At 41.8% G+C, this 26708-nt stretch overlaps 1 protein-coding gene across 1 annotated transcript in view; it reads left to right on the forward strand.

The window, feature by feature from the left end:
* Nucleotides 1-7135: 7135 nt before the first annotated feature.
* The window catches only part of meis1b (Meis homeobox 1 b), a 98341-nt gene continuing 78768 nt past the window's right edge, over nucleotides 7136-26708 (forward strand). The window contains exons 1-7 of the mRNA XM_041789093.1: nucleotides 7136-7850; nucleotides 9486-9706; nucleotides 10743-10884; nucleotides 11180-11230; nucleotides 11738-11788; nucleotides 12920-13066; nucleotides 21445-21556. Coding sequence (XP_041645027.1) covers nucleotides 7839-7850; nucleotides 9486-9706; nucleotides 10743-10884; nucleotides 11180-11230; nucleotides 11738-11788; nucleotides 12920-13066; nucleotides 21445-21556 — 736 coding nt within the window. The 5' untranslated portion in view covers nucleotides 7136-7838. The remainder of the gene's footprint in view (nucleotides 7851-9485; nucleotides 9707-10742; nucleotides 10885-11179; nucleotides 11231-11737; nucleotides 11789-12919; nucleotides 13067-21444; nucleotides 21557-26708) is intronic.

Consider the following 26708-nt stretch of genomic DNA (forward strand, 5'->3'; position numbering starts at 1 on the left):
AAATTGTCCCTCCTACTTGGAAGATAGTTGATATGATGATGACGCTCCTTTCCTTCTGTCCTTCCTCACCTTCCTTTCCTTGTCCTTCTTTTTTCACCCTCTCTTCCTCCCTCAGCAAAAGTGTCTGCGACACCATTAGCACACCTGAAATAATAGCGGCAGTGCCAAATGCTGCTGTAAGGGAGGGGCGAGTGACTATGAGAGAGAAGGAGGGAGAGAGGTGCGTGTGATCCATCTATCTGTGGGGTTAATTCAGACTCAGCAGCCTTTCAGAGTAAAAGTGTGGCTGCTGACCCGGTGGCTGGTAGGCACAATGTGAAAATTGACTGGTAGTGTTCAGCACCAGCTATAATTACAGACTTCACCAGTGTGTGAGATTCAATGTATACATTTATACTTCCATATCCTGTATGTGTGCATCTAATTTCACACACTTCTCACCATATAGGAAAGCAGCTGTTCATCATATTTGTATCTATAGGTGTGATGCTGCGATGTCAGTGGGACTGTCACATCCCTGCAGCTCCTGATCATCTCAGGTTCAGATTTTTGCACTTCTTTATCATCAGTCCACATGTTCACATTAATGTAACACCTACATACGGAGCGCTTAGAGAGAAAACAGCAGAAAGGACGTTAACTGAACAAAATAAAGCTTTACACAAAACAATGCCTGAAAAAGATATGGTTGGACATTTTATTTTATTATTGTGAGTAAATACAATCATATGTTTAGCTCACATGGGCTTACATGACACTAAGACGTTATAAACCATGATGAGAGTGCACTGTAGTTCTATCATTGTCATGAACCACAAAAGGAGAATGGAGACAAACTCAAAATGAAATAGACTGTCTTGTCTTCTTTTCCAGGCTTTTGAGAAATTCACAAATTCAGACAATTCAAATTTGGACAGCCATTGCAGTTTTTGCTCATCAGGCGACTGCAGTATTTCAGGGTTATGACAGATTAGCTAGAAGGCTGCTGTTTTAGTCTGTCATCTTTGAAGATTCCTGGACATTTTCTATTTTGAAATTTGTTCAGGATCAGAGCTGAACAAAGCTCATCCACAGTTAGAAACATTGTTTCCTAACTTTGGGTCCAGGCCTGGTCTTGCCAGGATCTCAGGGAGATATTTGGCTCTGGCGGCTCTGATTCAAAGAGGATCAAAAAAGCAGAGCAAGATATTATCATTAGAATTAGATTTGCACATATTAACTAAAATGATGACAACATACTTGGAACACTGAGTTGAACTATCTCACTTTTTTGCCACCTGTTATAAACGCTTACTATCAGCAAGTTCCTTGGCCATAAAAGCTCAAGAACTTGATTTCATATCATATTATATTATATTATATTTATTAAAAATCCAAAACAGCTATATTTTTGAGTTGGCAGAACTCATTTTTAGTTTTCAGTTAACCGACTCAAATTATTTAAGTGTTTTTTGTCATTATGCTCAAATAATTAGACTATCATCCTTTAATCTGCAGAGTTTTCCCAGAATGCCTGTGGGCTGTTAACCCTTTTGCACCATGAGTGAAGTTGCCTACTCAGTTAAAGAGGTCCCGCCTATGGGGTGTAATGTCAATGTAAATGAATGAGCGATGGTAACTTAAGGAGACATTGTGTATTTGTTCACTGGATCACTGACAGCTGTTGTTGCATGTGGTGTCTTAAGCTGGCCCACCTGTGGGGGAATGGTCATTTAAAATGGCTTTAAAAAATACATTTTTTTCAGTGAGTAATTTTTAAAGGTAATCTTTAAGTTATATGAACTTATTAGAGTTTAAAGTGCACTAGAAATGATTGAATTAGAAGTGTTGCACACAAAGTAGATGATATAGCTTCAGTATTGCAAACTCAAATTAATATTTGAATCTCAACACTTGTGCAGGACGAGGGGTTGGCTTATGGGGTGGGCTTTTGCTCCAAATGTTATCTCAGAAGCCCTGAATCTTTGAAAATGATAAAAAGATTTCTGTTGAATTTTATGATGGATAATTGCAAAGAGAAATAGATGATAATGAAAAAATCAACCTTGATTGTCACAGCATGAGAAGTTCATTCTTATAGCCAAATTAACCCTTCTGTTAACTATCAAACCAAACACACAGAGTAGAGTAGTGCTGAACATCTGTACCAAATTTGGATTTTTTTGCAGTTTTGTAAATCCTTTTGTTTTTGAAACCACATAACTTGCTGTTGATGTTCTTTTTCAAGTGCCATTTTTAAACTTTTATAGATAATTCCTGTACTTTTTTGATGTAACTTTAAATAATCTGATTTCTCCCTTTTTAAGAAGGCAGGAATGGAAATGATTGTTCATCAGTATGTTGGTTGCAGAATGATGAAGACACTTTGAAAACATTTTACATATCAAAAGTGATGTTGGCTCTAAGTGATGATTTATAGGTAGAACTATGTTAGTACTTACTGGCATTTTAAAACTTCATTTGTATTTAAAACAGCTTTAAAATTTCTTAGTAGGATGTCTCAGGATCTCCCCAAGTTGGGCTATTTACAGTATAACCCCCTTGGCTCCACCTCTGATTGAACACTTAAAATGATGAAGTATATAACAGTCCGAAATATTAGGTCAGTGTTATTGTAGTTCATTAAGATAAACAACTTATTTTAACCTACAGAAGTCCGGTTTAGGTTACTTGTTATTTTCAAGGCAACAAATATCCACAATTTTACCAAGCAAGCTCAACTCATTTTATTTTACAGTGTGGACAGATCATTCAAAGGTCTGCAGATATAGCTGAAATGTTTTAGTTCAGTTAGATACAAATCTAATCCAGACTCGAAGGAAAACTGTTACTATTTCTGATCATTGTTGCCACATTACCTTTTCTTTGTGTGTTGGTCCTGATGGGGAGGCTCAGCTTTTTTTTTTTTATTGAGGGGTTCAAGAAAAAAAGGATTAGAAACCAGTGGTTTAAACTAGACCTAACTTCTAAACCTATTTTTGAAAAGTAGTAGTTTCAGATTTGCCTTAAAAGAAGAAAAACACTCAAAAGGACACATTTAATAAATAGGGAAAAGGGGGAACCCTCAAAGATAACTGCAGTATAAGTGATTTTATTAGCATGTTAAAATGTACACAAACAATGATCATGGAACATAAAGAAATAAAACAAATCTCTTAGTATATTTAGACACTAATTTGGAGAGAGGAGATAAAAAATGCTTGCAGTGCAACAGATGAAGGTGGAAAAAGTTCCAGCCTCTATTTAAATTTCAGGTATTTAATTTAGTTTCTCATTTCAGTCATCTTAACACTCTTCTTCTTTCTCTCTGCGCGGCGCGTAATTCCCGTCAGCTCCGGTAGAAGGCGCACATGATTAAGCATTAATGTGTGTGAGAAGGGAGAGCAGCTCTCAGCAACATTTGGGACAAATTGTGGGATCCAACAGGAGTGAAAACTCCCAGAGGAGAGAGTTTACGCCTATAAAATGAAGACTTCAACTGATTTAATGGTTTGTAATCAACACAACGATACATAACAAAACTAGCACGATTCCAAAAGTAGGATTTTAGTCCATGAACAAGTAAACACAACACAAGCTGGAGTATTTGTTATGGAGTTCTCGGTGCCGTGTAATTAGACGACAGTCCCTGGATAAAATATCATTATTTAAAATGAGCATAATCTGTGCTTCCATTATGTTAACATTCATTATTGGAATAATTTAAGACTGTGTGTTTGAAAATAGTTCCAACTATATTCTATGTATAAACTGGTTGTATAAAATATTTTTACGCTCCACGGTTGCGTTTCACTAACTTTTTAAGCATACATATCCAATAATATGTCTCCTTCTTCTTGAATAATCAGACTGAGTCTCACAGCCCTTAAACGCACCCTAATGAATCTTCCCGGTTATCCTGGCAGGCGATAATACACTAGTAGTAGTTCCTTATAATTAGATAAGCTGTGAAATCTCTGCATCAGCAGCAGGTCTCGATGTGTCTGCCTGCCAGTGCGCTGCAGCACTGACACAAAGCAGAGAGACTTTCTGCAGAGAGGTTCGGTGGCCTCTGCAGATCCAAACACGTTTACGCGCAGAGCTGCGGGGCTGCAAAAAGTTTGACCTCAGTTTGACTCCTCGAGCTGCCAGTTGCTCCTTGTTTCATCAAACAGCTACAGACAGGCAGAGATAGAGACGACCGCAGAGACTTAAACAGTGATTGGGACTACAGTTGTGCTTATCCTAAACCAAAGCGCGTGCGTAAAATTAATATTCAGACGTGTATTATTCATGACAGAATTCTCTATGAGTCTCTTAAAAAGTGATTTTTAATACAGTCCCCAGAATGAAACGTGAATATCTGTAGGATTTTATAAACTTTGACAAAAGCTCCAACTTTGTGTCTCAAACGGCAAAAGTCACGCGCGCAGAGGCCGTCTAACGCGTCCGTTTGTTCCCGCAGTCAGACATGCTGTCAATTTCCATCCAGCCGTTTGAAAGTAATACCTGCTGATTTTATTGAAACGACTCGAAGCATTACCGTCAACGCAAAGCGGATTAAACACAAATGACGGTATTTGCCCCCCCTGCTCTCTCTCAGGATGCCAAAACGCGCTGACCCTCACGAGAGAGAGGGAGAGAGGGGGGACTCCAGGAGAGTGAAAGTGCAGCTCCACTTTGCTTTCATAGACGCTAATTGAAGGAGCTTAATTGCTTTATAATGCCATTGTAGTTATTTTACAGTGGCCAGGCACTAATGTGGGCTCCTTTCATGTGCTTTCGTTTTTTTTTCTCAACGATCCTCTAAAAAGTAGTGTGCCTTGTGGTTGGGTGAGTCATATAATTCTGTTTGCGTTTCACAAAACCCACAAATTTAGCCGAAAATGGCTTTAAAACAGCAGGTTTCCCTTTTATTTTTAAATAACTGTCTTGCTGGAGAATATATAAGTGATAATAACAGGATTTTAAATAATTGAATGTGCCATAAAATACAGAGAAATAGAGTATGAGAGCTTCTACTCACCAGTTAATAATTAACAATCTCGACGAGCATAAGTCAAACGAGTTTATTATTTGATCCGGTGCGTAAAAGTCCGTGCGTCCTGCGCCACTTCGAGGCTTTTCTGATGCCCGCTCCTCCGGAGCCTGTACTACCGGACTGCGGGAGGCTCTGAGAGTCTTTTCATGCCTGTAAAACTTGTCCCATCGGATCTCAACGCTCTGGTTTTTACCACAGGAATCACCGCCGAATGTGTGAAGCCGCATTATCGTGTTATGACACCATTTCTGGCACCGGGGGCAGATGATCGATGACTGGAAGCGCTGCACAGGGAGAGAGGAAAAAAAAAAAAACTTAAAGCAAACTGTCACCGGGCGGCAACACCTTGTGAGCATAATCAGGAGATAATGTGGCTCTTTTGCACAATCCTGGTTTATGTGTCAGGGTCTGGGAAAAGAATAAAAGTTAGAAATCATGTTGAGAATACTATAAAAATAAACAAAAACTTGTAGGAATTTTTGTGGAAAACGTTCCATGTGCAGCTTCCTCCAAAACTCATCCTGCACGGGAAACTTTCTCATCTTTAGGAACTTCAAAAAACGAGAAAGAAATCATATATATTTCATGCAGATTTTGATTTGGTTCATCTTCTTTATTAAAAACCTTGATGGACAAAATGAAATTAGATTTGTACCACTCTATATCCGGGCGAGGAATCAAATCTAACGACATAACGCAGTAAATTAAAACTATTTTGTTAATTTACATCCACACATTACTCAGTGATATCAGCACCTTTCTCCAAATGACTCCAAGTTTCCTCTCCATAAATTAGACTTCATTAATATTTTACCAAACTTTATAGAGTCTTTGAGACTCTTCTGAACGGCTTATTAAAAGAGAGAAAATTGGAGTTGACAACTTTTCTTGGAGAAGAAATGAGACGATAGCGCAGCCCTGATTGGTGAAGTTTGGTCAGAGTGTGTATTTGGAAGCATGCAATTTAAGTAATAAACACTGGAGTGTGTTTGCTTGTGTATATGAGGGAGACAGAGGTAAAGAGAGTAAAAAAAAAAGTGTGTGTTTTGGTGAATTTACAACCCATGTAGGCTGACAGAGAACGCCATGTGTGCGTTTTCTACTCCTGGAGGTTGTTTTGTGTTTGCGCCTTCTCGCAAATGTGGCCTTAAACCGATCAATCAACCCGGGATCGATCATGTAGGGAGCCAATAGGGGGCTCCCATCCCTGAGCCTCTCTGCCATTGGACAGCCCGGGCAGACTGGAGCGACCCATTCAGCGCTGCTGTGGGGGAGAGGGACGGACGACATGGGAAGTGTTGTTTTGACAGAAAGATGCTTTGAGGATCATTTAAATGACTGCAATGAGCATGCAGAGCAAACGTGTGGTGAAGATTATTACAACTTATGCTGATTTTAGTTGAGAAATCGCAGTTTTATTAATAAGAAATATAATTAGATAGTCAGAAAAGTTGAAGTGAGTGATCTTTTATATCTGCATATGGGACTGTTGGAGCATGTTTATCCTGTCCATCAGCATCATAACCTAATGCGCATTAGTGCATGCAAACATAGGAAGCAGATAGACCATATGTGACTTAAAGTGAGCTGCAACAGATGCAAAAGCTGTAAGATTAGATGCTTGTCTGCACCGTGCAGACTTAACCTCCGCTTCAAACTTTTGGAGTTAACTCGTTTACGCTCTCAGACGTGACTCTTGATCATATTAAACAAATTACGCACATTTCAGATTTGATTTGCAATCTTGGCACTCAATAACATACCTGAAAATGTGTCTTTCAGAGTCGAAGAGTAGTTCAGAAAGTGTTTACAGGCACAGAAAGTGACGCCAGGTGCGTCAATCCCAAACATCAGACGGATCGGTGATAATAAACCACTCCAGACTGTAGAAGAAAAAAACACTTTCTCAGGATGAGACCTGCAGCAGGAGTCAGAGGTGCATATTCGCTGTTTATCCCCGTGTTGTTCCACTCTCGCGCTCTGGCTCGCTTGGCTCTCGCAGGGTCCTCCCACCCCCCCACCTCTCCGCACGACTTGCTGCAGCCCGGTGCGTTGTGTAAGACGCGACCTGTTATGGCCACCACTACTTCCGGGTTTGAGCAGTCTGGTCCAGATCCTCCGCTCCTCCTCAGCTCAACACACACATCCATTGTACACAAACGGGGCAGGCGGCTCATGCATACACGCGCACCCACACACATAACAGACACATCCATGCACACACGTCCACGCACACACGCTCAGCATCGATCGTGGCTCCTTTAAGAAAGCCTAAGCCAGAATTATCACCCCACCTCCTCTTGATCTCCTCTAGACGCTTTTGCATAAGAAAATCAAGCCGGGAGCCGAGAGTGATCAAAGAAAACGAGAGGAGAGCTGCTTCATTTTTTAACTCTGATTGTGACCATTAACGTTGAGGTGGTGCCGAGCCCGTGGAGACGCGCGTCGGACCATCATTCATCCGGTACTTTTGACAAGCCCTCGCATTTTGACTGACAGGCGGAGAGGCAAAAAGCGATGAGAGTCGCCACTTTTGTTTGAGGGGGCTGTTTTATTTTCATCCTGGTTTTGGGGGAGAGGAGCCTGGCGCCGCTGCCCCGAGGAGAGGACAGCCGAGGACCTATTCGCCGCGCCTGGGCTTAAACTTGCGCTGAGAGCGGGGGCTGGTTGCACAGTTCCGCGGAGAGAAGACGGCATACGGGATTTTGGCTGAAACATCTTCCAGTTTTATTTGGATTTCTTTCTTCATTTCGTCTCCACCCTGGCCTCAGAGGGGATTTATCTAGAGTGAAAGGACGACCAGGGAGTCAGGAGGGTTATGGCGCAACGGGTACGTAGGGCAATCCCCCCGAAAAAGTTTCTCTAAGTCTGCTGTGTCTGCTTGAATGCAACGCTGCGCTGTAACGTGGCTTAATGACACACATACTCTCACGGACACACACTCGCGGCGAAAGTTTCTGTCCTAGTCCTCACACATGGACGCGACTATTTCATTTTTGGCGTCTTTTGGCACGTTATTACGCACGGCCACGCTCGTTTTGCTCCACGAACCGGCCCGCTGAGGGACATTGGAAGCGTGATCATATCTCACATCGACTATGTTTTTTAGATTAGTTATGACAGGCCAGTTACTGGAAGCAAAATGGGGGAGGGCATAGAAGCAAAACAAATCTCCACATTTTCTCTCCACACTGCTGCGTCAAGATTTCCCCCCCAAAAAAGGGAATCAGTTGCGAAAAATGTGCCAAAACAAGCAATATTAGCATAAAGCCAGTGAGGCAGATTTTCTTAATGAACTGATGACAAACTCTTTGATTCATACACACTTCAGGACAGCTTCTGAGCAGCGCTGGGATCTTCCCACGGACAGCAAACCTGCAGTGTAAAAGCAGTTTTAGTTTTCTGCTTTAGTTTGGCTGTGGAGCTGCTCCACGCTGGGGATTGCACCTCTATGCTTTTAGGGTGGAAAAGCTCAGCTTTAAGTGATAATGCTTTCACTCTCTTCACAACACTTGTTTGACACTTCTGGAGAACACCATCAATAATTCAAGCATCTTTTTTAACGTATTAGAGGTGCAAACCTGCAATAAAGATTTTATTGCAGACTTTTAGAAACATGAATGGACATTTCTGAGTCTAAACGCTCCAACGGTGCTTAATATCAACCCACGATCACAGCAAAGACTAGACAGTTTTATACCCGTGGGAAAATTTCACTGTTCAGCTCGAGCTTAAAATCTCATCAAAAACACAGCAGTGTTAGTGTAGTGCTGAGCACTTTGTGTGTTTGAAGGAACACACAGCAGCAACATGCTGCACAATTATGAGCCTTTAAAGTGAGCAAGGACCAACTTTAACACTTTTGTTGTTCAAATGATGCAACTAAAATTAATTATGCTGGATAAATGATAATATTAATACTGCAGCATGTGGCTGCAGATTTACCTTTTAGCAGGCCTCCTTACAGTTTAAAAAAATATTATTTAATAATTCATATTAATTGTTTTATGTCTGGGCTGCAGTAGTCAGTGTGAAAGAAAATGAAAAATAGCTTCTTCTTACTTCCAAAATTAATGGTTTTAATTTATATATTTCAAATTAAAACTAAAAGTTTTAAAAGAAGTCCCGCCACACTTTTAACTCCTTTCTTTTCAGCTGATTAAAAACTAATAGATTGATTTTATGTGTCATAATGTCAGGAGTGTCAGAATTGTGAAGAAAACAGAAAAAGGCTTTAGAACTAAAAAATTGCCTAATTAAGAAATTTGCATAAATATGTCCCCCTTGTATTTCTATTGATTGCGTTTGCAGAGCTTTACTTTTAAAGAGGGAAACAAACTTTCAAGTTTCTATTTAAATGTATTTAGGTGTCCTCGCTTTGGCAGACTTCTGACAAGAGTTTATGAGTTTGTTATTTTCTTGTGCTGTGTTTTTCACTGTGGCTTCATGTCTTTGCAACCTGCAGTACGAAGACTTGCCCCACTACGGGATGGACGGAGTGGGCATCCCAACCACCATGTACGGAGACCCGCACGGCGCCCGCTCCATGCAGGCGGTGCACCTCAACCACGGGCCCCAGCTGCACTCGCACCAGTACCCGCACACCGCCCACACCAACACCATGCCTCCCAGTATGGGCTCCTCCGTCAACGATGCTCTCAAGAGAGATAAAGACGCGATATACGGGTAGGTCCTACGGGGTGTGGGGAGGGGTGGGGTGGGGGGACTTGCTCACTCAGGAGGGGGGGGCAGCAGGGTTGTGTGTGAAGGGTGTGAAGTCTGTACCGGAGCGAGGGAAACAGCAGAAAAATACCCGGGACGCTCGTGAAGTTTTGAGCAAATCACAGGGGATCAAACCTGCAGCAGAGGCGCGAGTTCTAATCCTATACTGGTGCGTTTTTACGCACAACTCAAAACGTCATTCTTTCTAAACTTTTACTTTGCATCACGTGTTTCTTTAGCGTAAACAACTGGAACATACATGGAAGTTTACTTTTTAATTCCGCCTCAAGTTGCCAGTGTTTGCAGGAAAAAATAATTTGACTCATAATAAAAATATGAAAAATTCCACATTAATTTGGACAAGAAATGTGGAGGCAGTTTTAGCGATTAATGCCATTCTTTTTCTTCTACGCCTTCATATTTTACATCACTAATCGATTTCCTCGCTTTTACGCTTTTAACTTGTAGCTTAATGAATGCAAGACGGCAACAAATTAAAAGGAGACTTAATCTATAAAGTTAATCCCACATAAACATGTAACTTGTAATTTAAAGGAGTTAATTAAAATCCTCAACGTAATGCTTCCAAGGTGGTAAACACCACCAGGAACACTTTGACCATTTGCGCAATTTTCCTGACCGAGCTTCCAGCGTGTTTTCTATGATGTCTTAAACACTAAATAATCTACAAACACGTACACATTTTTAGTGGCTCCAAACACTCACGCACACACTCCAGGGATCCTGTGCACGGAATTAGTTTGACTGACTCTGAAGCTTTTATGCTGTTAGGCGCGTCTAGATTTAATTACAGAAGTCTGTCCGCTGTTTGCAGCCTTTCTCCGAGCCTCTGCATAATATAATAGCACACGGGCTGCAGCAGCAGTCCCCATGGGCGAGTTGTTGAGGAGTAGCATGGCTGGCTAAATCTAGCCTGGAGTAGTCTTGACCCCGGCGCTGTTCTCTCTGGTGACATTTGCTATTGTGTGTGTGTTCCCAGGCACCCCCTGTTCCCCTTGCTTGCACTGATTTTTGAGAAATGTGAATTAGCGACGTGCACCCCCAGAGAGCCCGGGGTGGCAGGAGGAGACGTCTGTTCATCGGAATCCTTCAATGAAGACATAGCAGTGTTTGCAAAACAGGTCAGGAAAGTTTGACTCTTTGTAATCTGCGTGCTCAGGCTGCTGGGGCTTTTACTTTGAAAAAAATGTCTGTGTGGATCTTTGATTTTTGTGCGTAAAGTAAACGTGTAGAGTAAGGAATTAAAAAAGTTATTTGGAGATGTAATTTTGACATGATGTGTGCTGTGCATAATAAAAGATTATTATACACAATTATTTCAAAAATTGCATGTCACTTTGAATCTCAAATAATAATTAATTTAGAGCTTTCTAATATTTAATATTCATATTTTATACCAAATGTGTTTGCCTTTAGATTCGAGCAGAAAAGCCTTTATTTTCATCAAATCCAGAATTGGATAATCTGGTAAGAAACGTTTAAGTGTGTTTTCTCTCTGATATTGTTGTGCATGTTTATCGTTGGGCTGAGAGAGTCATGTAGTGCTGAAAAGTTGGAGCAGGATTGGAGGTGAGGCTCCTCTTTTGGGGCTGTTTGATATCATGATGGCCCCCGGTCGTATCTGCAGATGAAGGGCCGCTGTTAGACAGCTGTCACAAACCTTTGAACTCAGCCTGCAAAGTTATTTTATTCAAGCTTTTTCACTTTGTACAGTTTGATACTGTGGCTGTGTGATGTGAGAGGAACGTTTTCCTGCTAATAGATCTCTGACTCTGAGGCTTATTGCAGCACCAGCCTCTACTGTACGCCTGCTCTCCATATTGCAATAACGTCCAACTTTAATATCAGCCCCACATAAAATCCATTCACATGAATATTTCTACTCGTCTGCAGTTCCTGTATTGAGAAAAACGTGCCTGTTTAATATCAAGAGATGTGAGCAGCTCATTTTTTATTGTTATTTTAATTTTTCAGATGATTCAAGCCATTCAAGTTTTACGATTTCATCTTCTGGAGCTGGAGAAGGTAATATTCTCTCATCGTGCCTGCCCACTGTGCTTTATTCTGGACCTCTTGGCTGTGTTTGTGAAAATGTATTTTTACTGGTCGGTTATAATTAGCGTCAGAATCAATCACGGGGCCATTTCTCTTCCGCGTTTAATCACGACGCAAGCTGTTACAACTGGAACGGATAGCTCTGTGCGCAACTCTCCACTCGCGTTTTAATGAAGTTTAATGCTGGCACAAATCGCATGCAAGGTGAAACATATAGACGAACTTTGAGGGATTTTAAAGGGATTTTTGTTTTAGGGCAAAAGGCCCCAGGCGGCCATCTGTGGAGAAAAGCAGAGATGGTGTAAAACTCTGATCATCAGATGGACTACAGTAGCCTGTGAGGTCAACTTTAACCTCAATTTATGGAACATCATTAAAGCTGTGAAAAGTTTGTAACTTTAATCTCCACATGGGTTTCATTCTTTCCAAGTCTGGTTTTCTCGTGCGTCATGGCGCACCGCACTGGCTGTGATAATGCCCTAATCAGACGAAATTAAACAGTTTACCTTAAATGTCAGTCACGCTGGTCACCCTCCTCTAATGGCCACTACCCGGGGCACCCATGATGAATTTAACACGGCTGTTGAGTGCGTTGTAGCCCCTGAGCCCTCATGTCACTGTCAATTTTAGGCGATATCTCTATTTTGAGAAGAGAAAAAAAAAATTAAGTATCACTGTCCGGGTGAGGCGCACTGGCACCACAGCATGGCGCGAGAACTGGACTCTAATATTAACCTGAAGGTAATCTAAGATAAGACTCAAAAATAAAGAATTTAATTCTTTATCTTTTATTCAATATATCAAAGCGATAATGAATATGTTCAAAAGTAAACTTTCTGCAGGTAAACTCCTTAAAATATAATAGTTTTAAACTAATGTTCTAACACTGTGATATTTCCCAGCATGCTTTGCCTTAGTCAGATCAAAATTTTCCAATATATTAGATGCAATAATTGTGCTGTGATTGCCAAATTACCATAAAACTCTTAGGGTCATTTTTTCGAACGTTTGCGCGCGTGCTGTGATCGTACTTGTCACCCTTGCTGTATGATGTCCTTTATGTTTTTGAGTGTTGTCTGACGCCTCTTCCTCTCTCTGAAGGTGCACGAGCTGTGTGATAATTTCTGTCATCGGTACATCAGCTGCTTGAAAGGCAAGATGCCCATCGACCTGGTCATAGACGACAGAGAGGGAGGCTCCAAATCAGACAGCGAGGAGATCACGAGATCATCGGTGGCCCTTGATCAGGTACATCTCTCTACCTCTGTGTGACTGTTATGGGCTCCGTGTGCGTGCGCGTGCACGTGTGTTCTCCCTGCTGGCTATTCAGCTATTCTGGGTCACTCCTCCGCTGCGCTTTTATTTGCATATGATTAAGGCCGTTTTACATTCCATCCATCGGAATGAGAAATTTTCTGAATAATGTCGCTATTATTGGCCCATTAAGACTTGAACCCGGAACCGACCTGCGGAGATTAGCTGGAAAAAGCATCGCCATAAACTTGACCTGTTTCATGTCGATTTTAATTTAGCGCCTCTCTTCGTTTTCTGTCTCTTTTTTGAAATCAAACGTCATTAGGAGCTCCTCTCTGTGTTGTTGTGCAGCAGCATGCAGCAGGATGAGCTGCAGACTGTGGCTGAGGTGCCTTGCTTTCTCCACTGTGCAGTTCACGGTTCATTACGCGTCTTGTCTGTATTTTTCCTTAGACATGAGTGCACATTGCTTATCGAGACCCCCTCCTCTCCTCCTCCTTTATTTCACGCACAGATTCAGCACCAATAAGACGTTTGATTTCTCCCAAAAAGCTATAGAATCTCGGGCTATTAAAGGTAGATTAGGGAGTGTTTCCCTTTTGTGCCGATATCAGAGATAACCACGGCTTTCATTATGTGCTCCACTGACTGTTGGCACTCCGGGGACATTGTAGTGCGCGCGCAGGCATGACCCTAATGGCCCATACACTGCCGTTAAATAATGATAACAGCAACCCATGATTAGAATTATGCAAATCTGGATTTTGGACCATTAATAGCTCGAGTCATTTGTGCAGCAGACAGGGTTGCAGGCTATGAGACAATGATTCAATAAGTGAAACTATCCCAGAGTTTTAAAGGCCTGGCTTATAACCCATCCACGCCGATGAGGGAAAAAAATCAAGTGTCCAAATTAAAGGGATTAGTTGGATAGTCCGACATAAAAAGTAATGAAGCGATTAGGCTAAATAATTTAAATCCGCGGACTTCCATATGGTTGAGTGGCTGGTCTAAGGACGCAGAGAGGCAGCCACAGGCTTTTATGTGCTGGGCTGAATGGCAGGTCTGGGAGCAGGACTGGGAAGACCCCCACTCCTCCACTCAGGCCCCCTTATGTCTGATTATGGAAATGAGAAAGATCACCCGGAAGATAATACTTCATTTAATCCAGGAGCAGAATTAAATAACACAGACGCCACTTGTGCATTTAAGTGTCTCTTTGTTGTGCTCTCGGGATTCAGTTGTCAAAAGTTTTTTTTAATAGATGAGGTCAAACCTTGAATGAAGCCTGATGGTATATAGACATGGAAATAGAGTGAGTTAAAACCCCTGGGTTTCCAGGTATATGAAGAAAATGATGTTCTGCTTGAGGCACTGATGCAGATCTTTAATTGACTGCTAGATGAAGACATGGCCTATTTTAATGTAATAATGCCCCCTACATATAGACAATTCAGGGCAAAAGCACATAAGTGGTATTTACAGTAATATGACAGAGGGAAACGAATGACCTTTGGGCTCAGTTTGTATAGAGAAACTTTTTGACAGCAGTGTAATACTAAAGGAAGGGATAAGATGGAGTCTATCCTCTGCAGCAGGCTGTGTGTAAATGGGCATATCCAAACAGTCTCTCTGCTGAATACTTATATTGTCAATCTAATGGCACTGTGCTTCATAACTTACTTGTGGCTGAATATATATTTTTTTGAGTTTTGTGGGCTATTTTTGTATGACATCTTATCTCCAGTTGTTAGGGAGTGACATCCTTAACGAATTAGCGTTGTGTGTGCATTATCTCTTTCCATATGTATTTTTAATATATGCCCTCGGGCATAAAGTTGAAGTGGACTGGAAAAAAATGCTGAAAATTTGCACAAAAGAACAATGTTAACAAGAGGGAGAAAGCAGGCTCATTTATTCATACACCAATTTATTCCAGTGAGGCGACTGTAGCAGAGGAGAAAAAAATGTCAGAGGAAAAAAATACTTTGAATTTATTAAACTCAACAATCCAACAGCGCCCACTTTTCCCGCTGCATTATGCGCTCTTGCGTCATAACCGTAATTTTCTGAATATTCTTTACATGTCTTTACATTGTTTTGTTAGCCTGCCTGTGCAGGCGAGTACGGAGGGACGCTGAGCCCCTTTCAAAAGAAAGCAGAGCATAGCTGAGAGGTGAAAAAGTCAGAGAGGCTCTGCGCTGGCTTGTGAATGCAGCTCAGCCAGTTTGGGCTCACCCTCCTGTGTTTGTGTGTGTCTTTGTGTGTGTGTGTGCATGAGCTATGAGCATGCATCTGTCTACAAGTGTATGCATATATGTGTATGTGTGTAGCTGTGTGCTGATAAATGCAGCACCCCCCTCAGGTGCTATGTGAGTGGAGTGACTGGTTAGCACCAGTTGGACTTTCTTAACCCTTTCCCCACCACTCCCTAGAGATATTCCCACCATGTTTACTTAATTTCTTCACTCGAGCCACACATTTCAGTTGCCCCATTAGGCTTTCACATCCTGCTTTAACTTGGCTGTTCATAAACATAAAAGGCTGTAAACTTCTATGACTGTGAGAGAATTCTGAAGGATCTTTAATGTGGAGAAGCTTGTGTCCACACTGTCTCTCTTGTCTTGTTGTGGAAATATGGCAGCAGTCTTTCTGCTGATTGGCACAAATGTTCACCTCAGTTTAAAGAAGTGGGGAGGCATTTCTATGCCACCGTATGTCATTTGCACAGTTGCCTTTAATTGCGTAAAGAGCACGGGGAGGGGCGCAGCAATTTGCTAATGAACTCTGTGGGCCCAGGCTCTCCGCTGTAGAGCAGAACACTACTAATAGTGCTGAGGACTCACTCCAAGTCTCGAGAGCTCCTCGTCTTGATTGAGCCATGCACGCTGAAGTGGGGCTGGAAATAATTGAAATTTTCCCTTAAAAATGTTCTCCGCCTGCCTTTTTGCGGATGTGAGAGAGTCTTAAACGATTCTGAACGCCTAGCAGTTGATCTGTTGAGTTAATTTAGTGGAGAGGTTGGAGAGGCTGTGTGACATTTTTAGAGTATTGTTGGTTTTGCTGTTGAATTCACGTCAGAAGAATGCTTAAAAAGGCCAACAATGTGAAATAACATCTATACATTCATGGTCTGCTGCTGTTTTTCTTACAATCTCCCCCAAACATACCCTGCTTCTATGAGCTCAGTGTTGTGGTCACTGTCTAAGAATTTACCCCTGATAGCACTATCGTTGTATCTTTTCCCAACAATTGGCGCTGTTATAGCATACAAGTGCTGGTTTCCAGGTCAGAGGGACCCAGCAGTGTTGGTTTAGGTAACTCTGGCGGTCAAAGAGTGACCCTGCCCCTCCCGCTCTTCACCAGTCCTCCTAACTCAATGGAAACCCTGACCGCTGGGGTCAGCCACTATTTTCCTAATCAGTACACCGCTATCGCTAATCTATCCGCTCCTCGTTGAAGTATGGATCGAGTTACACCCGACTTAACAGCCGCACACACTCTCCCTCTTTTTTCATTCCCCCTCTTTCCTACAGTGGCATGCCGCTGGTCTTAATACAAACTTTTGAATCATGCCAGTGATTGTTGGTAATAGCGGCTTTTGTCGTTGAATAGAGGAGAGGTTTGACCCTCACTCGCCCCCTCCCTCCTCTTCACCCGCTTCCCCCTCCCCTGAACTCCCCTATTTTTTCCATCAAGGAGTGAATGCAGGGCGGCTGTTAAGGATTCAACAAGTGATACAAAGAGGCGACCACGTGACTTGTGTGTTTCTTAGCCTCTTCATTATTGTGCTGGAATAGCAAGTAGGGGTGATTCTGATTAAGAGAATCAAGGCCAGAGTGACTTCAAAGAATAAAATGTCAAGAGCATCGTATTCTTATATTGCAATCCCTTTTTTGTGTTAAGTTTCAACAATACAGCATCAGTGGAAACTGGTGCTTATTGATGCTGCATATTCTCTGTTGGGACTCCCACAAAATCCCAATCGCAAATAAAGTCCCTGGCTTGTGTCTCGTGTTACTTCTGATGGGTGGCCATGTCTGTCCCCGAGGCCTGCTGTGGTTTCTTTGGCTAAGTAAACAATAACCTGGGCTTAACACATGTGTACTTAGCTAATGGAAAGTTCCTCTCCCCCCTTAACCCCCCGCAAGCCTCTGACAATGGCCGCCATCACAAACAGCCCGTCTCCAAGGGATCCTCTAAGAACATCCCAGTGCAAGCTAAGCTAAGCTAACGAAGAAACCACAGCAAAACATGTCATTGAGAAAATGCGCCTGCCTCTTCATTCACAGATTTAAAAAACGGGAATATGCTTTGTTTGGGGTTAGATGGTGTGAAGGGGGGAGAGCACTCAAGTTAATGTTTTTGTTTGGATTTCAGCTTACAGAGAGTAAACAAGGAAGTCTGAAGTGGAAAAGGCCACAGAGAAAGCAAATCTGCCAGTGTCGCTGAAATGGACTTTGATAATTATCTCAAATATGTAATTATCTTTGCTTGTCTCTGTGAGGTGAAGGCAATTGAAGAGTACCTGACAGCTATTCAGTGTAGCATACTTTACTTACTCAAGAGACCAAATCCAGTTTTCTCTCTCACCCCCTTCAGCAATTATAAGGTTATTTCTTCTTTCTTTGTCTATTGTGGAGAGTTAGGGAGGAAGGGGAGTGCAGAACAGAACGGGAGGGAGGGAGCAAAGAAGGGGGGGGGGGGGTCTTTTGCTCTCTCACTCTTTTTTTTTTTTTGCACCACGCATACCATTACCAGCCCCTCTTTTCATTTCAGAGGCACTAATATTGCAGCGAGGGGAGGAGAGGGGTGGAGAGAGCAGAGAAAGCGGAGGTAGTTTGGGCGAGCACTTGCCTGGCCGGTTATCAGAGAGGCAGATCCTGCTTTATCTAGTCACAGTGGCAAAGCAAAGTAAACAAGAGTTTACAATGGCTGGCCTTTTCAGCCCCTTTCACTAACAGCTTCCCCACCATGCAGCGCCTCGGCTGAGTGCGAGAATGTGTCCACGCTCATTGCAGGCCATCTTGCTGCTGCAACACATGGCATTCTCGCAGATTTCAAACTCCAGGAAGCAGTGCTGAAGCAAAAGGTCAAAAATGGTGTTAAAGAAAACAACCGCTGCGAACACATGCACCAAAGCATTCTAGGGGATGGAGTAGCCCGACTGTCATCTTTGATTCAGATGTACCACCACTGAGGAGTGTACATTTGGGGGGTTATTTGGATATTTATGTCTGTGCCGTTAAGTATGCACATATGATTATTCCTGCACGCTCGCTGGCACGGAGTGAAAAGTAAATATCCATATCATCACAAAAGATATTTCAGAGAGAGGAGAAGGTGGGGTGGGGGGGCATAAGCACAACAACCTTAACCATTTTTCTTTATTATTGCAAATGAATTGGCAACATTTCTTGCATGAGCGCTTGTATGATATGGAGACCTGGCACTGCCAGAAAGGAACACATACTCGCATCTTAGACGCGGCACAATGAGAATGCATCGGATTGGAATGCCTCAACGATCATAGCGGAATCAGAATTTCCAGCAAGGAAAATCTTTTCATGGCGAATTAGAGTGGTGGAGGGAAGAGAGATGGTAATGAAAAAAAAAAAGAAAAAGGAGGAAAAAAAGGTATGCACGGCTCACAAACAGGGTTCCCTCGGCTTGGCGCGGCAGATTTAAGAACTTTAGCTAAAGCTAGGCAGAATAGAACGTGGAAAATTGAATTTACTAAACAATTAGGCAGTGAATTAATCTACATCCAGCACAGAGGAGCGAGAGAAGAAGAGAAAGAGAGGGTGAGAGACCATGGCAGCTCATTAGGGGGACATAGAATAAATCAAGTGTGTAAGTCTCTCTCTGTTTCCTCAAGCTTTCTGTTTATGCAAGTATCCATCTTCTGAATTTACATAACTTCTATTTCGAAGGTGGACGTCTGCATTGTGTGCCGAAGTCTTGTTGGCACAGGGTGTGTGTGTGTCTTGTGGTCAAGGTGTGCTTTTGTTAAATAGGCACAGTGTGTGTGGCAGTTCAGCATCATGTTTGCAAAAGGTAGATGAAAAAGTGTTTGCATGAAGCATTTGTGCGTGGGTTGACCTGTGTGTGCTGGTATGTGTTGTGTTGTGTGATCTCAGCCGTGTGTGTATTAATTGCGTGTTAGATCAGTGCCGGGGCCTGTTCAGTCCAAGGGCGGCCTGTGATTATAAATAAACTCCCCGTCCCCGCAGAGATGCCACCAGGCCCTGTCTCAGCCCCGCCCCCTTTCCCATGGGGCCTCAGCAGGCCACCTCCCAACAGGCAAAGCGCTCTTTTGTTCAATTACAGCTAATGCAGTAGTTTGCCATTTCCCCCTGCACTTTCTAATTATATTTTCAAGTGGAATTTGTTGCAGAATTAAAACAAAAAGAAAAAATCCTCCTTTGCAGGCTGAGGCTCCAGGGGTTTTTAATACTCGCTATTTTACGTCCCCAGGGTGCTGTGCTGTTCGTCTTCACAGAGCTCTGAATAAACAAGTTCTCCTCATTTTTTAAAAGCACTTTTGGAAGAGCTGGCAAAAGCCTGTGTTAACTGTTTGCGTGCTGAGCATGTGGTCTGGATTACCTCACTTCTGATGTTCTCTGGAGTTTCTCGGTCATGCACGGGTGTTTCATTTTTCTGTGTTTTACGCTCAGGAGAAAAAAAGGAATCTGTAAGAGGCAGAAAAAAAAGACCCTCTTGGTATCTTATCCCCGTTAAAATCAACGTTTATCTATCCAATCGCCATTCTAGTCATGCCTTTGTGCTGTGGCTTTCCTCTTTATTGCAAAGCCTCAAAGCCTAATTTGGAAAACAACGATTATATCGTCCATGTAAGCACTGGATTATAATTTCATAGCTCAGAAACATCAAACGGCTCTAATAGAGCCCAAATGTGTTGAATTTGCTGACTCGTATTTTCTTTTCTGTTACTTTACTCCATCTACATTTAGTTTAAACAAACCCTGTGTCATGAATTAATGCCTACTTTATTTTTTCATAATCCTAAACTCTTCAAACCGTCCTTGCTGCTCTGACTATCCCAATTGAAACCATTTGTTCCTCTCCTCTCTTCTCCTCTCCTCTGTGGGTTTCTATCACTCATTTCGTCACGTAGCTCTAAAAGCGTCATGCAGACACCACATTGCTTCTTGATATCTGCTTCATTTGATTTGACAGAGTAAAGATAGACTCACATGGGCGTCAGAGTGGAGTAGGTAGAAGTGTTTGTGTGTGTTTGTTGTGTGTTTGTGATAGCTAGCTGCATGTGATAAGACATTAGGTTCCATTTCCTTCTATTTTCAAGTCTCTCTTTTCCCCTCCTGTCCTCAGTGCTAATGTGGCTTTTCAAAGGCCCGCAGAGATAAGAGGTTACATCTGGTTTAGTTTCAATAATGTGTAGCAGCTTCATATGGGGCACTGTGGGATTTGAGTGTGTATTTTGGGCAGTGTCTATGTATGTGAGCACAAATGGGTAAATGTTAAAAAAGGAACTTTATATGTGTTTGTGTTTGATGTCTGATTATCCTCCTGTCAGGCTCCCTACTGTCCCTTTCACACACAGCTTACTATATATAAACTCATGTCTCATCTTGTCAGCTGCTTGTGTTTGTGTCATTTTTTTAAGTCACACAGAAAGGACCAAGCTTTTGTGGTGATACAGAATTTTTCCCTTTGTCTACATAAAGTTATAAAGCTTCAGGTTGGTCCGTCACGCAATACTTTAGTCTCATTTTGTGTTTTCAGAAAAGACTGTGGGAACACTTCAGCTTATTTGGTTATGTCTCTGTCTTGGCTCTGCTTCCCTGAAATGAAATTTAAATCCACATTAGTGGGATTGGTCATCCATTTTTGTTTCGTTTTTGGACATAACACAGTATTTATACGAATGTAGCAATACTTTGAGTTATTTACCTCTCTCTCTCTGGTCTGCTTGGATGGATGACATCACTCCCTGGCTCTGGCTTCGGCCTATCTTAAGTTGTAGCTGTTTTGTATTTTCATCTGCTAGTGGTTTAAGCCAAATGGAGGCAGCCGTGGATTGCATGCCTCAGAAAGCTGGGAACTAATACAACATGTTCGCTCACTATTTGTGTCTGCCTTTCTCTGTGTCAAGCCCCAATAATTTTCATTTTTAAAGATTGTTGCAGGGGCACACACACAGCATGACTGGGCGAATAATTATGTAGTTTGGAGTGTGTTTATTTTCCTTCAGTTATTGTTCAGTGATACTGGAAGAAATTTTTCAAAAGAAGAGTTATGTCTAAATCAAAAATCAACACACCTAATGATGTAAGAAGAAACATTGAAATTACTTGACTAACGTATATCCCTCTTTCTCTGTGCGACAGACGTCCTGGAACAGAGATCACGATGACACAGCGTCCACGCGTTCTGGAGGAACGCCGGGGCCGTCAAGTGGTGGACACACATCACACAGTGGCGACAACAGCAGTGAACAGGGTCAGTGTTTGCTTTTTTTCTTGAAATGTAGGAAAACTGTTGAAACTTGTAAGAAAATGCCAAGTTAACTTAGCACAAAAAGTAACGAAATTTGTGTTTGATAAATTAGTTATTGGTTGTATCAATGCTTCCTAGCAATAAATCTTATACCGTTGGAAAGCTTGTTTATTTCCTTTTTAAATGGAGCCACATTTGTAAGGGACATGCATTTGTGGGATGAGCAGCAGGGTTGAATATGTGGGTTGTACCTATTAAAAATTTGTCAAATCTTCTCTGCCAATGGCAAACAGCTTATTCTGCCTTTTTCTGACTCTTGTTTGGTGGATAGGAGGATTAAAGTCAGAAGAAACAATATATATTGGCAATTTAACAATTTATTCATTTGAGTCAGGAACACTTTTCTCATACATTTAACTATTTTATTGCAAAATGGACACACAGTTTTACTTGGCGGGGAAGGTGTGCTCGAAAGATGCTCCCTGGGTCAGTCAAGCAGCATGCTTTGACTTTTCGGGTAGCACATGGCAAGAAATTCCATATGGACAAATACATTTATGACAATGAATATTGAACACAATAAATTAGTTCAAAAGTAATTAATCCATAGTAGCATGAATTTCAATGAGGGTGAAACAAGCTTTATGCTATAAAGGAGGAGGCTAGGGTGAAGGAGGTTAAGTTTTGGCAGCAGCAGCATGGTGCATCAGTGTTAATGCAAGCAGGAAAGCAGAGAAAGAGCTGTGATTGGCTGTAGGTGCTGGGAGGTGATAATTAGGATCAGCTGGCTGTCAGCTGATCATGGCTGGGCACATGTGTCCTGTATGAACTAACGCTAGGCTTCATTTTACAAGCAGGAGCCTCAGTAGAGTGTGGAGAACCCATACACAGCCACGACTGCCTGGCACCTCCTCCTCATGCTGGGCACCAACCTGGTGACAATGCTGTGGGATGGCATCCCATTCAGTATCATCCCATTCCTCCACCAAACAAACGTCAATGGCAGAATAAGCTGTTTGGCATTGGCAGAGAAGATTTGACATATTTTTAATAGGTGCAATCCATGTACTCAGCTCTGCTGCTCATCCCACAAATGCATGTTCCGTACAAATGTGGCACCATTTTAAAGGGAAACCAACAGGCTTTCCTACGTTATAAAATTTATTGCCGAGGAACATTGTCACAACAGAAAAATAATCTACCAAACATGTCACTAAACTAAACTATGTCACTGAAAGCTTAATGATGGGCTTCTTCAGGCTGTTGCAGATTAAATTTTTCCTAATATCTTGAAGCTGCTGCTTCACTCTGAAACACAGTTGTAGATCAGAAATGACAAAGCCATTTCTCTTCCGCCATTGCAATACTGAGCTTCAGACTACATCTATGTAGAATACAGTGTGCTCCATACCTCAGTGTGTTTGGTAGTGTTTGTGTGCTGCATTTGTGTACTTAATGTTTGACTATACAGTGTGTGCAGCTCCAACTAGTAGGTGGTGCTTGTATCTGTTAAATGGCGGTTTTCGTGTTAATGCACCTGTTTGAGAAAATTCAGGCCCCAATAAACCTGTGCAGATTCCTTCATACGTATTTACTTTTAAAAAAAATGCTTGCAGTGAACAGAAATTAAAAATCTGACAATTTTATGGTTCTTTTTCCTCATAGAAATAGATCATAATTCATGTTTAGTAATATCACTCCAAAACAGCATCATCCCTGAACCTGAAGCTTGCAAACCCTCCTAAATTTTGCTTGCATCATTGCCAGTGGCTTGAATGAAGACTACAACAATTTTGCAACATGTAGCAGGAGTTTAACTCTGATGTACCTGATTAAAACTTAGGTTTTCACTCTCTCTTATGCCAGATCAGGGTGCTGTAGCTGGATGTGTGTCTTTGTGTGTTTGAGGGAGATGGAGAGAGGGGCAGTGGTGGGAGAATGGTGGTGTTGCCGGTGGTGGGGGAGCAATGTTGCAAACAAACTGTAGGCAAAAAAGCAACTTCATATATTATTGAAGGCAATGTCAAGGCGAGCAGTTTGCAGGGTTGCCAGTGCCAGGAGGCAGAGCCTGGGTGGGAGCGGAGAGCGCCGCCATGCCTTCCACTCCACTGAGCAGCCATTTATACAGTCAACACACACACACATACACACACACACTACTCTGTGTTTCTTTTTCTGTGTCTGTCTCACACTGAGTCTCATCCTCTCCTTTTCTCTGTCTTTCACACACATCCTCTCTCTCTCTCTCCTTCTCTCACCAACACACATACATTGTTTGTCGTCCTCTTTCGTTCGTCATTTATGCTCCAGAGAGGAGCCGAGGGAGTGAGAGGTGAGACACGAGGCGAGACAAAAATAAAAGATGGACAGAATATGTGAAAGAGGAGGACAGGGAGAAAAAAAGAGTGAAATTACAGTGAAACAGAGAGAGACAAAGCAATATTGTGTGTGTATGTGCACGCCTCTACCTCTGATGACTAATGGTCTGGGGCAGCCAGGCAAGATCTGATTGGTCGCTCTAATGAGCGTGCTCTGTGCCGAGTTTGGGCTCCTGCTTCTGTGACCTTTGCCCTCTATTGACCAAAGTGACACTTCATTTTTCACATCTTTCCAATTATAGGCCCACTCCTTATGATGGCCCACCTCCTTTCTCTCTCGTTCTCTCTTTCTCTCTCTTTCTATCTCTGCATGTCCGTCTTTTGACTCCCCCCTGCCCTCCTCGGCTATTGTAGGTTTTTATTTGTTGTTGAAGTTCATTAGAGGGTAAAGTGTGTGTGTTAGTGTATGCCAGTTTAGTAAATGAAGTGATTTGATGTGTCATGCTGATATGGCAGAGAGGAGATACAAATCATGAATGTCTATTTGTGGATATTACAAATGTTCATGTTTGTTTTGAGTTAGCCTTCTAAGCCTTTTGCTGTTTTTTTTTTAACCATTTTGTCTCTTCTGGACTTATTGCCTTAAAAAGCTTGTAAAGCATCAACCCTGTGGTGCACAGTCAAGCTTTAAACATCCTTTTATCAGTACAACCTGGGCTTTGAGAATCTGTGTGCTGTAGTAATGTCACTAGAAATTCAAAGACGTTATAAGGGAAAAGAAAAAGCTAAACAGAAATTAAAACTTAAACATTTGTATGTGAGACACACAGTGAATAATAATGACCAAGACTTTTTTTTTTTTTTTTTTGCACAAACTTGCTCACTCATCTCTTGGGGACCAAAAAGTGAAAAGGGAATCATTCTGTGACTAAAATTCTTCAAAATATTGACATATTTACAGAAAAAAAACCTTTTAAAAACTGTGTCATTATTCAAAGCATTTCCTGTCCACAGTGACACAGAGGGCCACATCACAGTTTTCTCTCTCTTTTTCTCTCCATTATGAGCTATTCAGGCTGTCTCTGGTGTGAGCGTAGAGTAAAGACAGGCGCAGTTTGATACAGCATGCCAGCCTGCCATGGGTTGTCACAAACAACCATTTTAGGAAAACAGTATGGTGGATAGCATGCTACGCTAGTGACAAAAATGATTGAAAAAGGAAGTTAAAAATGGATTAAAAAAAAAAAAAGTTCAATATTAAATTTACTGGTGTGGATTTAATCTTTGAAGACCCCAAAATGTCCCCCAGGTTCCAGGCTTGCTAGAAAAGCTTCTGTAAGAGTTACAAAGCGTGGATAGGGTCACTAGAATGGCACAATGGCAGGACAGAAAAAACATTTGTGGCTACAATTAATGGTTAAAAAAATATGTATTTACTTTTAAATAACCTGCGTGGCAATATTGGACTCAGAGGGTTAAATCTGCTTTTGTTTTATTGCTTTAATAAAGACTTAGAATTGAATTAAGCAATATTATTTTTAGATTTACAAGCTACCATTACCCAAAGAAAGATGGATTCAGGGTCACATTAAAGCTCCCCTAGCTGAACTTAAAGCTTCCATTAGGGTTTTTCAGTTTACTATAAAACAGACTGAAATTTACATGGATGCCTCAACATGATCCAAAAATAAAAACACGACTATCAGGATGAAGATCAACTGTTTTTTTACTGTTTGCACATCAATGATTTGGATGACACATTTTACCATTGAAAGAGATATTTGTGACAGTAAACACTACTTGTGTAAAGAGCGGCAAAGAGATGAGATGACTCACTAGTCTTGTCTGGAGGAGGCACCAAAATCGACAAAGACTAACAGCTCCACACAGAAGCTTTAATGTCTAATTGTTGACATTTCTCTTTGCAGTTGTGCTGCTTTTCTTATCATTTGACTTTTTGCTCTGATTTTTTTGTGCTCTCCTTGTCCAAAATTTATTTTAGGGATTTTTTTTCGTTTACTGGAGAGATAGGACAGTGAGTAGAGTCAGAGACAGGGACAAGAAAGTGGGGAATGACATGGGGTGAAAGAGCCACCCGGAGCATATCACTGACTGTGTTCAATTCTCAAAAAAGCCATATTTTTGAGTTATCCAAATACTTTAGCCATTTTGCATCACTTTATTGGTTTTGATATTTTGTGCCATTAAAGGTTTCTTTTGTTGACTTTTTACCACATGTCCCTGTTTGTATATGTGTGAGTTTGTTTTGTTTACATGTTGTTAATGCTGTGAGGAACACAAACAGTGAAATGCATCAGGATGCTGTGACAACATTAAATACCGGAGGACATCTTGGACCATGTTCAAGTTTTTATGGGTTAAGAGCTATCACTGCCACGTCATTTTGGCTCTGGCAAATTGTGTGTCAGTCACTCTGTAATCCCAGTAAGCTGGTTATTTATCTGTTTGGCACTTTGCTCGCTCTCTCCCTGACAGATTCACCCCACTGTCTCTCTCCTCCCTCTCTCTCTCTTGCTCTTTCATCTCAGCATCCTCCCTCTCTTCTCCAGTTTTCCCTTGTCTACCACCTACTCTTGCGTCTCCCTCTTTCATTTTTTGCTCAGTCGCTTTCCCTCTCCTTGTGAACTCCTGTGCTTTTCTCTCTCTCTCTCCTCCCTCTTTTTTCTTCCATGCCTCCCACACGCTGTAAAACACTACCTTTGTTTATCCCTCTTCTCTCCCTTTCTCTCACCTCTCTTTGTTCCTGTAGCTTCTTCTTCCCAATCTTTCCCGTTTCCCATTGTCACATCTCCATTTTTCTGTTTTTTTTTTTTTTT

Source organism: Cheilinus undulatus, linkage group 6 (assembly GCF_018320785.1).
Source record: "Cheilinus undulatus linkage group 6, ASM1832078v1, whole genome shotgun sequence".
In the NCBI taxonomy this organism is placed as follows: Eukaryota; Metazoa; Chordata; class Actinopteri; order Labriformes; family Labridae; genus Cheilinus; species Cheilinus undulatus.